Below are 14,028 nucleotides of genomic sequence, written 5' to 3' on the forward strand. Positions count from 1 at the left end.
AAATAATTTTTTTTTTACCAGATCCTGTCATGAATCTGAAGAGACTGAAATTCAGATGCTGTTAGTTCTCCATCACAATGTTCCTTCAGGTTAAAAATTCCTTGATAGTTCTTAATTTCTGAAGTTGTTCCACGTAACTGATCTGCAGTGCAAGAAGACCATGTCTTACCTTGTACTTGTAGGACATCTTCATCTCATGCCCCTATGAGCTTAGCTGAGTCCACCTTCTTTTCTAGTAAATCTCCGAATAAGCAGGTAATGCTCAGCTAAATTAGTTTAAGTAAAACAACAGTAACAAAAACCAACAACCCAAACCACTTAATCCTACTTCTTCCATTTTGGTCCCAATAGGTCCATGCTGTTCAGATGGCTTGTGTGAGCCATTATAGCGCATGAATTAAGCCACAACAGGTTTTCACTAGTTTTCACGTATCACTCCTTGATGAGGGTGGTGTTTTGAAAAGGAAAGGATATGTGGACAAGATGGAGATCAAGTTTTAAACCTTAAGAATTTCAACTACAGCTGAAACTTTTTCTGTATGTGAATGTGTTAGTGCACAAGTTGTCCAAAAGACTAGCCATCTATAATACAGTACAGTCATCTCAAGTCATGTCTTTTTGATATCTAGTTCTTTATATTTACCTCAGTGTATGTAATTATTTGTATGCCGAGGGAGTAATATTGTTAACCAAATAAGAAAAATGTATATTCTTGGATTCATACCTGCACAGGATGGTGGTAGTTTTCTGTTGTAGGACTCGCTGTGAAATGGAAAGTCCGCAATTATCAGAGCATCTAAATTTGAAATCTCAAATCAGTCACATTATCAAGGAAAAACAGCATTAAAACATTGAAAGACACTGACTACAGTTACTAATTATGGCTTTCCGATTCTTCTGTATTGCTTTTTAATTCCTCTGTTTGCTGTAGATGAGTAGTTGGTTGAGACAGGGAAATACACATCACCTTACTGTGCTGTAAGGATTCTGTTGAACACACGGGCAAGGAGTATCTTCCTTCCCTGGTGTCTTTGGTTTTTATTTTTTTCTTTAGCTGAGGTGTAGCTTCTTTCAGTCTGATTTGCTACTGGTTTACAAGGCAGAACGGATAGGTTGCTTGCCTGTGTTCCCATACAGACAAAATGAAGGCAAAAAGAGATTTTTATTAAGTTTAATTGAGCAAGTATTAGAAAGTAGGCATTTCTGATTTCTGATTGCTCCTCTGATCTGTTTAGCAATTTCTTGTGGTGTTTGTCTGGTTTCTATTTTTCTAAGGAGATTTTGTGGTAAAGATTTTTTTAGGACATGTAAAGAGTTTTGTCTCCTGACCTAGGCAGAGTTTTTGTTTGGGTGTTGGTTGGTGGTTTTGGGCAGGGGAACAACTCTTGGTTTTGGTAGACCTGCTATTCTAATCAGCTATTCTGTGGCTGTTTGCTGACTAGGGACTAGGATCAAGGATTCAGCTGACCCCTTTTGGTCCTGTTTAGTAAAGCCCGCCAAAGTTCAGGGGAAAAGGGAGAAAGAGCTAGTGAAGCTGTATGGTTCCATAGCCTGTCTTGTCATGGCTTTATCTTCTGGCATTTACAGTAGAGCTTTAAGACTCAATGGGGCAGTGTGTCCACCTTCTGTTTTGAGAGGCTTGTCATACTTTAGAACATTGTTACAGGGTCCCATTTTACTACTTTTCCATTGTATCTCTGGCCCATTTTGTATCTCATGTTTTATCCTTTGTAATCAGCAAATCCCTTTTCCAAGCCCTTGACTGTGTTTATCTGAGGTGTAATATTTTTTTAAAATGCACTAGTAGTTAGGTTTTGCCTTAGAGGTTGCAAGGATCTCTTCTTAAAGATGTGCCAGTTCTGTTACTCTTGCAGTAAGCATGTCAAGATTCAGTGGAAACTTGGATGGGGGGGAAAAAGAATTAAACAAGAAAAAATGCGCTTATATATAACTAGATTTCTAGGAAGGTGTTCATGGTGCCTTCTAAAAGAACTAAGATGTTCAAGTCTGTTTTAAAAAATTAAGGCTTAAAAGCTGTACTTAATATAGGAAATGTACCTTGTTTTTCATAACTTCTGTAAATTCTGTACCTCACATTTTAGCAGATTCCTCAGAACTGCTGAGAATGAAATTATGATTGCAACAGCCATTAAAAAATTTAATGAATTTTTTTCCTTTTTTTTGAAAAATAAGGACCACTGTATTCGGTCCTGATTTTCTTGAATGACTCTTCATCACAACTGTAATAGAAATCCATGTGGTGTGTATGCACTTTGTACATAAAAATCAAGGTCTTCTGTCTAATCTGAGACATAATAACGTGCACTAAAATTAACCATTGCTATTCCAAATGTTTTGCTGTTTCAAATCTTTGCCTTTAGTTTGTCCAGGCCCCAGATAACCACAAATGCATGAGGCAACATGAGTTATCCAGCTGCATGAATACATTACGTAATCAGGATTAAAAATATTGAGGGACTCTGCTAGAAAAACATAATTTCTTTTTCAAAAACCTCCCCCCCCCCGCCTTCTCTTATCCACTGTAGATTGAGAGGTGAATAAATATGCAGCTTGGGCTGAAATCTATCAAGTTTATTGCAGAACTCCAGAATTCCATTCTGTTCCTGAAACAAAGATTGTTCTTTTTAAGGAGTTTGTATATAATATGCACTGTAGTGCTAAATAATTTAAGTCTCAATAAAAATACTGTGATATTCAATATACTCTGAAGTAGGAAGTCTGAAAACAAAATGCTTTGTGATATGTATTTAGATGGTATTAAAAATACAAATTACATGTCAGTATAGCAAGTTTCTGTTGCTTGAGCTGAATTTGGCATACTTTGTGCTTAGGCCAGAAATTTACGTTAATATAAGGCAAAAGTAAGTGCCTGCACATCTGTAACTCAGAACAGTAAATTTTATTGCCTGAGCCTTTCTATTTATTTTGCTTGGATAGAATCAAATTTAGTTTGAGTGAGTAGTGGTAATTCAGTCCAGGATATAGATTTGGTCCAAGAGTACTTAGTACAGCATATTTTATGTTATGATCTGATTTTTATTTTAGTCCTGACACATATAAGTTACTAAGATTTTTTTAGCTACGGGAGATTTTAGTCTGTTAATAGTGTTGGTGAAAATATCTTGGGATACTGAGAGATTCTGGCCTATAGTTGAGAAACATTTTAACAATTATGTGGTGAATAGATAGTGTGCAAGGCAGAGGATAGGACTAGTTTCTGTTCATTCTTAGTGTGCTAATTTTGGTCATCTAACTAAAGTCAGTTTTCTAAACTCCTTTTATTACTTGAGGGGCAGAGAGAAGTATCTGCACATTTATTTCTCCTCATGGAAACTTTGGACAAATGGGATGTAGTCTTTTCAGGGTCTGCTCTCTGCATCATGTAAAATGTATTCAAAGCTGTAAAGTAGTCTCTTGCAGTCACTAGATGAGTTTGAGGTTTTCTGGTAACTCCTCAGAGTTACCTATAATTAATATCAAGCAGCTGTAATTTTTTTAATTTAGCCTAACAGTCTATAGGTTAAGAGTATGAATTGGATGTTCACAATATATAAATGTCAAGTTTGTATATATTGCTTCATATAGTAACTAAGTTACTGTCTCACAGATATATTTAAAACTCACTGAAGACTTTAAAAATACTTATATGTAATCTTATGCTTGAAATTATGACAAATATGTATTGAAATTTGGATTACCTATTTGTGTGTACATACCTTCATGTGTAGAAGTATTCAAGAATTATGTGTTTCCTGTCATTCTCAGTCAGGTTACTCATCTGAAGAAGGTCAATCACTAGGGACCTGAAGCTCATTTCATTTATCACTTAAACATAATAAACTTTCAGCAGTTGTAATCTCTTCCTTGGGTGCAGACCACATGATAAGCAATGAAACCTTTATCTTTGTTCAGGGAAGAAGAATTAAAATACCACTGCACAGAAGAGTTAAAGCCAGTTCTTGAAAATCAAGACTTCCTGTTGCTTATTCAGCATTGTACTCCATTCCACTCTGGGACAAAAGAAACTATGACAGTAGAAAAATCTGCAGACTACCTTGCATGTGAGAGAGGGAGTTAGAGATGCATGTAGACAGATCAATAGATAAATGCAGGTTTAAGATTGAACATGCATTAGCTGAATCAAAAATAGCGTGTTTTCCTATAATACAGGGAGATACATATTATATGTATTCTTGAACCCAAGATAAAATTATTACTCCTTTCCTTTTCTGTTTTTTTTAAGCTGCCAGCTAATAAAGATGCCTTCCGAAAGACATGGAACCCTAAGTATACGCTACGCAGTCATTTTGATGGAGTGCGGGCATTAGCTTTTCATCCTGTAGAGCCTGTGCTGGTTACAGCCTCTGAGGACCATACTCTAAAACTTTGGAATTTGCAGAAAACCGTTCCTGCCAAAAAGCAAGTATATGGGTTTTTATAAAACATTAGTTGTGTTTTAAATGCCTTTGAAATTGATTAAACTCTTAAAAGTTCTCAGAGCTTTTCAGTAGAAATTTCGTGTAGTGTAATAACTCTTCCTTTCTCTTTTAGGAGTGCCTCTTTAGATGTAGAACCCATCTACACATTTAGGGCTCATATGTAAGTGTTTGACATAATTAATGCTTGATAAATATATTGTCATTATCTTATGGTTTCATAGGTCACTTCAGTGTAAAAGCCACAAATATATATTCTATTTTTACAACATATAGACAAGGTCTGTTATACTTTGTGAAAACAGGTAAAAATTGAGTCCCTGTCACAACTGGCATAGACCATGGTAACGCAAGCACAGGAAGTGGCAAATGTGGTTAGTTGCAATGGAAAGGAGAGGTTGTAGAACACGATAATTAAATCACCTGAGTGATGCCCATGTCTTGGACTGTGGATTTTATATACATAAAGAAGATAAATAAGCTAGAATTTATTAGGCTTGCCTAGTATCTTCACATACAGGTCTGAGAAATTAAAAGTATGGATGCAGTCATCAGGACCCAAAAAAACCCCCGTTGAACGCAGATTCAATGAGTGAAAAATCAGGAGATCAAGCATGTGACTAGGAGGATTCTGAATTCCTGCAACCACCTCTTCCAGCATAAGTAGCTATTAGATTGGCGTTAGATGCACTGTGGAAAAGCACCATTTGTAGGTGTAGTTACTGTTGTTTCTGAGGAATAAGGTGGTGGTTTGAATTTCTTGAATTTGGATAGTTTTAGTGAATTTGTTATGAATATTTTAATAGAAGTTGGTATCACTTGAGACTTAAAGGTTTTAACAGAATTGTTTCTTTGGAGTTTGAATGTTTTTAAACTGCTTTCCGATCCAGGTTTTTTAAGTCAGATTTTAATTTCTATCCAGGCAGTATCAATAAACCTCTTGTTCTGTCTCTCCCAATAGTGGACCTGTATTGTCATTGGCAATTAGTTCCAATGGAGAGCAGTGTTTCAGTGGTGGTATTGATGCAACCATCCAGTGGTGGAACATGCCTAGCCCTAATGTGGATCCATATGATACCTATGGTAAGTACCTTTTAAAAGACACAACTTATGACTGTTGTCTTCAGCTTTAATTTTCTGCTTGATGCTAATCTGTTTTCTAGAGCTTTTGTGAAATGTAATTGCCATTTATCAGCTAAATTGTGTATTTTCAACTTTTTGTATGTGTTAATCATTAATTACTCCTGCTTGCACTGGTGATCTACTTTGTACAGAACTGAAACAGGAAGACTGGCAATTTCTGAGGTTTAAAGAAAAAAAATTATCATAACTCTTATTTAAGAAGCATGTTTATGCTTACGAATTTGAACCAAAATTCCAGATTTTTGAATGTTTATTTAATTTTTCCTGATAGGAATTTCTCAGAAAACTAAGATGAGTGTACTCAAATTCTGTGTCCCATGTTTCTGATTTGTATCTCTGTTCCCATAACCGATGTCTCTAAAATTAAAGAGCTGATAACTGCTTGGAAAACTGTGCATCAGTCTCCTGCTGTTGCTGGTGATCAGCATTTAGTGTTTAGTGTATTTCTAAGGGTGCAGTTCCATGGTTCAGTGAAGCCTGAATGGGACAAAGTCAAGAATTCTTCCTTTCTCCCTTCTGTCAATGTAATGAGTGAGCTAATACAACACTCAGGCTGCGTAATCTGTGGCACTGAGATGGGCAGGAATGGGAAGCAGTACTGTCTTGCGCCAATTTAGGAAGACTGCTGCACCCTGTCCCCTAAAACATAGATGCCCCTCTGCTAAAAATTTATTCAGTAGAGTCTAATCACTGAGACTAGTCTGATTTGTTTGTGAAGGTAGGATTGTTGGTATAATTTTCATGGGCCTCAGACAAAACTGTCTCTACTCAAGTGATGGTTATTTTTTTAAAAAAGAGCTTTAATAGGATGTTTTTTCCTCCTTAAAGCTTGTTAGCAGGGTTTTGGATTGCAAGACCAACTTGTCTTTAATTTTCTACAAAATTAAATTCTGGCTTTATTCTTTTCCTTATCTTATTTTTTCTTAGCTTTTTGTCTCACTTCTCTACTCAATGCCTGGTAGAGAATAGATTAAGAAACCCTCTATAAAAGATAACTATGAGGTATCAGAGAGAAGAAAATAAGAATGTGTTTCCCTGTTCCATAGCAGAAATAATCTTGGTTTAATTATTACAGTGCTTGAGAGTTTTAGAGCATGCTCCTGTGTTGTCAGAGTATGCAGAGTAAAAACAGCATTGTCAGTGTTTGCTGATCCTGTCAGATGTTTTTGCACCTTGTACAGAGCAAGGGCTGTGACCAAGCATCTTTAAGATGCTCAGTTTGAAGGGAAGAAACAAGTGCCTCTGAGAAGAGGTGATGACAAGCATGAATTGTTCTGGAAAAAGGGACCTAGTTGTTTGTGGGGGCATTTTTGGCTCGTTGGTTTGGTGGAATTTTTTATTTGGGTGTTGGTGGTTTGGTTTTTTTGTTTGTTTGTTTGGGGTTGGTTTGGGGTTTTTTTTTTAGAATTATGGCGATGGTTGTGCAAAACTACTTCCTGTGTAATTTTCTAGCTATTGCTTAAACAGGAAAGGCTGGGGGCGGGGGGGGGGCATATGACAGGTTTATGTGGAATTTAATTTATCTTGAGGTACAAGAAAATACTTATTTAATGTTTCTTCACTGAGAAGGTTTCATTTCTGAACTTTTGTGGTTTTTTTTTCAGAGCCAAACGTTCTAGCTGGCACATTAATTGCTCACACAGATGCAGTCTGGGGTCTTGCTTACAGCAGTGTAAAGAATCACTTACTATCTTGTTCAGCAGATGGCACTATTAGATTATGGAACCCACCAGAAAAAATGCCCTGTATTTGCACTTACAATGGAGAAAAAGGTAAGGTTTTTTTGCAGTGGTTTTGAAAATCTGTTATGAGGCAGCTGATGATGCATCCAGGCTCATTATCCCCATTTATCAAAACTAGGACTAAAGGGAAAAATCTTTTAATAAAGTAATCCTGGTGCTGTAGCACTATTTTAAAGGAGGGAGTGAATTTCTTTGAAGTATGAGTATAAAACAAACTAAATGTTTAAACTGTCAAGGATTTTTAAAGCGTTTCTTTCAAAAGACATTTTTCTCTCTTTCTAGAGCATGGAATACCTACATCAGTTGACTTTATAGGTTGTGACCCTGCTCATATGGTGGCATCTTTTAACACTGGCAGCACAGTCATCTATGATTTAGAAACATCCCAGTCAGTGGTAATGCTTTCATCACAAATAGAATCTGGTAAGTAAAGCTGTTTTGTATTAACTATCCATCTTGGATGAGGTGCCTTTTTCAAAGTTTTATTATATGGTGAAGTAAATGAAAAAGTTTTGCTGCTCTCCTGCATCATGCATTTTGGAAGTTGGTTAGATGCTTGGAAGAGGAACAATGGAAAAGATTGTGGATTAGCAGGATTTGAAAGCCATGGTTTTTTGTTCTCCAAGCTAAGGGTTCTCAAGATTCTGTTGTCTGAATTGCATATTAAAACACATTTTTCATTATATACCCTTGACACGGAGGATATTAACATAAATAAATAAGTTAAGCAGAATATTAGTTCAGTGCAGAATTCTACACAGGTTGTGCTGAAACACTCTCTCCTGTGAAACTTTTAGTATTAGAAATTTTGTTGCTACAAATAAGGTGCTACAAAAATGTAGCTCTGAGAATTCAGTGTATCTGATGAAACTGTATAGATAGAAGAGCATTGATAGCTTCTTTTCTTGAACCTGTGAAAGTGTTCCATAAGGAAAAACGCCAGTTTCTGGTCATTCCTTTCTATGAAATGAGATCTAAAGAATAATATAGGGAGAGAATTTGCTTCTCCCCTCCAAGCAGTCTAGTTTACTACTTACTGTATTAAGTAGGTTATATAAAGACTTCACCACCGGTTATAAAACCATGTAAAAGCTATATTCTAAATAACGTGCAAAAATTGGCATTGACAGTGAGAAAGAAAATCACAAATTGGAGAAATACCTCTCCTAGTTTGAAGAGAATCTTAAATGAAATCAACAAAAACTAAGCACAGAAGTGAAGGGAACAAGCCTTGAAACACTGGCATATCAAGATAAGAAAATGTTTTTTAAAGAGTATTCTAAAAACTTCTAACGACATTCTAAACCATTCATGTTTCTTTAACTTGAAATAAGACGTATACATATCTGGCAACCTTAATAGATTGGGTTGACTTCAGTTATTTGGATCCTTCCCCTGCCCACCCCCCCAGTCTTTTTTGATGTGGATGTATAAGAGCTGTGTGCTAAACATATATTATAGATGCCACAGTTTGTTTCTACTTGGCTAGTGCTGCCCCTGCAGTACTTCCTTGCTTTGTTTGCTACCTCAGTCAAGAACCCTTCATGTGTATAAACCACTTACACAGCTTTAGCCTGACAGTACATTGGCTAGAGTCTTAGCCCCATCCGGTAAAGCAAGAAACTTATTTCTTACGAGACTCATTGATGTTCTTCCTAAATAATATTGATGCTCTTATTATATATTAGTTAATATAGTAAGATAAAGTGTAGTGCTAAAATAATCTCGTTTTAATTTTAACCCTATAAGGCAGGTGAATATTTTTTTGTTTTATTTTCAGGTGTACAATCAAATAATCATATTAACAAGGTAGTAAGTCATCCCACACTTCCTGTAACTATTACAGCACATGAAGATAGACACATCAAATTTTTTGACAACAAAACGGGTAAGGATAAACGGAACTTAATCTGTATATATCAGTATGTTTAAAGTAAATCTGGATGGGCATAGGACATAATCCATTTGTAGAAAACTCACTAGTGATGCAGATTTACAAAAAGAGAACTCTGGGTTTTTTAAGATTAAACCTCTTCAGTACCTTTTCTATGAAATAGTGATACCTGTTGCAATTGTGACTTCAGCAGTCAGAAATTACTCTCTCAAAACAGAGATAGTTGTGAGGGACGAGAAGGTCCTCTAAAGTTAGCACTTTGCTAATTTATAGAATGTCTACCATTTTCTTCCTGTCTTCATCATTTCCATGCTTTTAACTCATAAGTGTATATCAGTTTTATGTTTTTCAACTCTGAAGAGTAAAGAACACTACTTAGTACCTATTAGACTAGAAGTAACCCTAAATTCACTGTAGTAATGGGATTCTGTGTTACACTTAAGTTGCTGATGAAGTTTGTAAGGCAGAAAAGGATCTGGAAAAAAGGGGAAAGAAAGGTATAGGAAAAAACTGCACAGTCTGTCATGACAAAAAGTTTGGAATAATTATAAGAATGAATATAAACTTCCCATTTATCAAATTATCAGTCACTTCCTGCATGTTGTACTACCAAAAGTTGGAAGATGAAAAAAATCAGCATAAGCTGACTTGTAAGCACATGTGCAAAACCTCTGTTTTAAGTATGTTTGTTTTGGGTGGAGTGGGGGACAGTATTCTTGGGTTTTTTGTTTTCAAAGAAAAAAACTAGATGTTTTTTTCCCATTCTCACCTGCCATGAATGTATTTGAATTGTGGTGATTAAATGTGTTGCAATGATTGTTCTTGAAATTAAAATTTATTACTTCAAGGAAACAAAGATGTAGAATAAGGAGAAAAATCTTGCATGAACAAAGAATTGAGTCAAAAACAGGAAGCAGAAAGTTGAAGTAGATGGTCTGTTTGTGACATAAATTACCATGTCCTGGAGGGATCAGCGGCAGTTCAACATAATAAGAATCATCTGGACAGGGGACAGTAGGTTGACAGTTAACTGACATTCATTAATTCAGGGTATTAAAGATGAAGGCTGACGAGGAGGAACTAAAGATCTTAATAGACTTAAGAGCAGGCAAATTAAATTCCATGTGGATAAATGTGAAATGACGCATGTAAGGAAAAACAAACTTTATAATATAAAATAATAATCACTGAGCTGACTGTTCTTATTCAAGGTAAAACCACAAAGTTGTAAGAAGAGGCTGGATGGAAATGTCAGTTCTTTTCTTGGCAGTCAGAACAGCAAAATGAAAGTTAGGAGGAAGGAAAGGAATAAACAACAAAAAGAATCACTGTTAATGCCTTTGTATGAATTCTTGGTGTATCCACATGCGTACTTTGTGTTACTCTGGTCTTCCTTATCTCAAAAGGGATGTAGCCAAATTAAAATGTTTCAGAGAATGGTTAAAAGATGATTGGAGATCTTCAGTAGCTTTTTAGCTTCTTCAGGAAGAATCTTAGTAACTAAACAGGCTGAGGTTCTTCAGGAAGACAGACGACTTGGTGAAGATGATATACTTTCTTCATGTTGGTCATGGTCTTACAGGGATTTATTTCTGTCTTTTCCAATACATGAACTAAGGTCCAGTTGATAACCCCCAATGGGTGACTGCTTCAAAACAGAAAGAGGTGGTCTTATGTGCAGTTAAATATTCTGGAACTCCTTCCCAAAAAGCATCGTAAGATGCTATTAAGAGTCCAGGAATGGAGGTCACTGGCAAGAAATGCATTAAGCGTAGTTGAATGCAGAGATAACACCTCATGTCTGTGACATAACTGAACAATTAACTGTTAGAAGCTGGAGAGTATTCTGGGCAAGTATCACTTACAGTTGGCTTGTTTTTATTTTCTTCCCTGGTTTATCACCAATAGCCTCTCTCTTAGCAATGACAGAGATAGATGGACCTCTGGTATGACTCACTAAGTCTCTTTTTACAAAGTTTCATCAATACTCTGTCCTACTGGGGTAGGTATTAGGACTTTTAAGGGACTGAAAATTGAGGTTCTCACCCAGTCATTTTAGGATTGGTCTTAATTGTCAGATGGCTAAAGAGCACTATAATGGGAATGCTTTTTTGCATTGCGTGTCATTTACCAATATACTTATACAAGAGTCTGCATTTGAAACAGTGATTTCTAATAGAATTGTATCATTCAGATATTGTTGGGATCTAAGTAAGTCTGTTGTTCTATATTGCATTAATTGGGAATGTTATTTTTTAAAAAAAGAATAATTCAGAAATTCACTGTTGGTTTTGTTGGTTTTTTTTTTAGGTAAAATGATCCATTCTATGGTTGCTCATTTGGATGCTGTCACAAGTCTAGCTGTAGATCCTAATGGAATCTATTTAATGTCTGGAAGTAAGGATTCTTTTCTTATTCTGTATATCTATAAATTTTGCATTTCTGATGCACTCCAGTGCCTAACAAACCTGACTTTGTCTCTTGTCTTTTTTCTTTCTTTTCCTAAACAGGCCATGATTGTTCCATTAGGTTATGGAATTTGGACAGCAAGACATGTGTGCAAGAAATAACAGCTCATAGGAAAAAGCTGGATGAATCAATTTATGATGTAGCATTTCATCCGTCAAAAGCATATATTGCCAGTGCAGGAGCTGATGCCCTTGCCAAAGTATTTGTGTGACATAGCAGAACAAACCTGCGTCATAACAGCAGGTCTGTTTGGACAAAAAAGAGGGAATGCGTCACTGCCATCAATGATAAGGTTACCAGTAAGACACTACATCTGATCTGCCTGGGTAAAGGCTCTTAATGTGGGGCAGGTATAAGTTGGTGAAAAATCACCACATCTTGAACAACGTCAGGCTCATTCATTTAACTGTAATTACTGTATTTGGGGGGGTGGGGAGAAATACAAAAAAGAAAACCAGTATTTGTAGCCTTGACTGGATATGAACTGAGCGTATGTCTGTTCTTTAGGTGTCTTTAAGCAAACGTGGAGTCTGATCTTACAAAAGACTTATTTTGGACTCTGTGTGCTGCCTTAGGGTTAGGAATGTGGTGCTCTTGTGGGGGGAAGTGAGCTCCAAGAGTAGCTTTCTTTTCATCTCTTAGTAATCTTCTGTTTATCAGTTGAATGCCACAGATTCCCCTTTTAAACTTTTATTTTGCTTTAAAGAAAGGAAATTTAACTTAAAATATTTTAGCATTAGTTGCACAAAATGTTTGGATAAAATTCTAGTTTTTATAAGTCTTTTTATATATTTAGCCTGTCACAACAGTGCTCAAGATTGTATTGATAATGTTTTTCTGCATTATAGAACCCTAAAACACAGAGATCTCACTGACCCGCTGCCGTGTAACCACACTCTTCCCTTCTTTTGCCTAATACAGCTCAGCTAAGTCCTTGCATAAGGATGCTAATTCTTCATCATCGCATAACTGTCTTCATAAATAAAGGACTGTAAAATGTGTTCAAATGAAACACAGAGGGGTTAACACCCCCAAATGAACTCTTTAAAAAAAAAAAATTAATCTTGGCATCCTATCACTATGTGATATTTTGTACATCTTACTGTATTTACGAGTTTATTTATCAAGGATTACCCATCTTGCTAATGGCCTATTGTTATTTATTTCACTTTTTGTTGGTCTTTATATCCTTTTATGTAGTGTGTTAAAGGGCCCTGTATATCTATTATGGCACTCTTTGAACAGTCTAAAATAGAAGAGAAAATGGGACATTTGATAATTCTAAAGTTGCAAACCAAGAAAGTCTTTTTCTTCTGGTTAAGTACCTGGAGTGGAGTTGATTCCAAAAAGCAATCTTGTTTCAGAACTTTTGGAGTGAAAATTATTTTTATTTGCGTTTCAAATAGAATACAAAAGTAGTTGATTCAAGATTCATAAATCTGCTGTGTTTTGACTAGTTATTCCCTGCTTTTATTTTATTTTCAGATGTGCTTCAGTTTATGGTGTAACTAAAGATTTTGTTTGTGTAATGCATGATTAATACAATAAAGTATTTTTTCTAGTCTTCCACAAAACTTTTCTGATCAGTTTGCGAGTTTTGATGAGTTTTGTAAGGTTTCTGTTTTACAAACTATGAATCAGCAAATTTTTAAGATTGTACCACATAGCAAAAGTACAGCTGTTGAAAAATAATGTATATAAAATGCATATAATAAATATTAAATGGTGTACCTGTATCTTACTGTTGGCTACATTATTTTATGTTGCACAGTTTGAAAGTGTCATTCTACAAATTACTAAATTAGGTCTAAACTTTAGCAAAATGACCATTTGTTTATTATGCTTATAAGCTGCTTTGCTTTTGGAAAATTGTAATAGTTGTCTGGATGTCAACCAAGTGTTCAGTTTCAAGCAGCAGTTCCCACTTATAAGAACATGTTTTCACAATATTTTTAGAGATTTTTACAAGAACAAATTGAAAATTGCTGGTGTATTGTTACAGCCTTTTTAAGATGATAATCACGCTGGTTTTCACTGTCTCGAGATTCAGGAGCCAGAAAGGTCCTCTGTTTTTATTTCAAACTACCAATGAATCATTCTGTTAAATTTAAAAAGAAAATTATAAAAAATCCTTTTGTAAATGCTTAAAATTTGCCCTTATGTCAAATGTTATCTATTAACCTTTGTCCGTTTCTTTACAAGTCCTCCAATAAAGATGATGCACAAAAGGGCAGTCTTTTTGACCTGGAGCTTAGCCTTTTGCAACATTTAGCTACTCTGTGATGAGTCACTTTCCTGAAAGTGTATCAGCAGAAACAGACTA

The 14,028-nt window shown here is 35.6% G+C and overlaps 1 protein-coding gene across 5 annotated transcripts in view; it reads left to right on the forward strand.

Annotated features, from left to right (window-relative positions):
- STRN3 (striatin 3) overlaps nt 1–13,441 on the forward strand; it is a 66,845-nt gene extending 53,404 nt beyond the window's left edge. For all 5 annotated transcript variants that reach the window (XM_056345336.1, XM_056345335.1, XM_056345338.1 and 2 more), the window contains 8 exons: nt 4,265–4,440; nt 4,573–4,620; nt 5,419–5,540; nt 7,205–7,372; nt 7,625–7,765; nt 9,123–9,230; nt 11,547–11,633; nt 11,747–13,441. In XM_056345336.1, the coding sequence (XP_056201311.1) occupies nt 4,265–4,440; nt 4,573–4,620; nt 5,419–5,540; nt 7,205–7,372; nt 7,625–7,765; nt 9,123–9,230; nt 11,547–11,633; nt 11,747–11,916 (1,020 nt within the window). In that variant the 3' untranslated portion in view covers nt 11,917–13,441. The remainder of the gene's footprint in view (nt 1–4,264; nt 4,441–4,572; nt 4,621–5,418; nt 5,541–7,204; nt 7,373–7,624; nt 7,766–9,122; nt 9,231–11,546; nt 11,634–11,746) is intronic.
- The last annotated feature ends 587 nt before the right edge of the window (nt 13,442–14,028 follow it).

This window comes from Falco biarmicus, chromosome 7 (assembly GCF_023638135.1).
Source record: "Falco biarmicus isolate bFalBia1 chromosome 7, bFalBia1.pri, whole genome shotgun sequence".
NCBI classification, from domain to species: domain Eukaryota; kingdom Metazoa; phylum Chordata; class Aves; order Falconiformes; family Falconidae; genus Falco; species Falco biarmicus.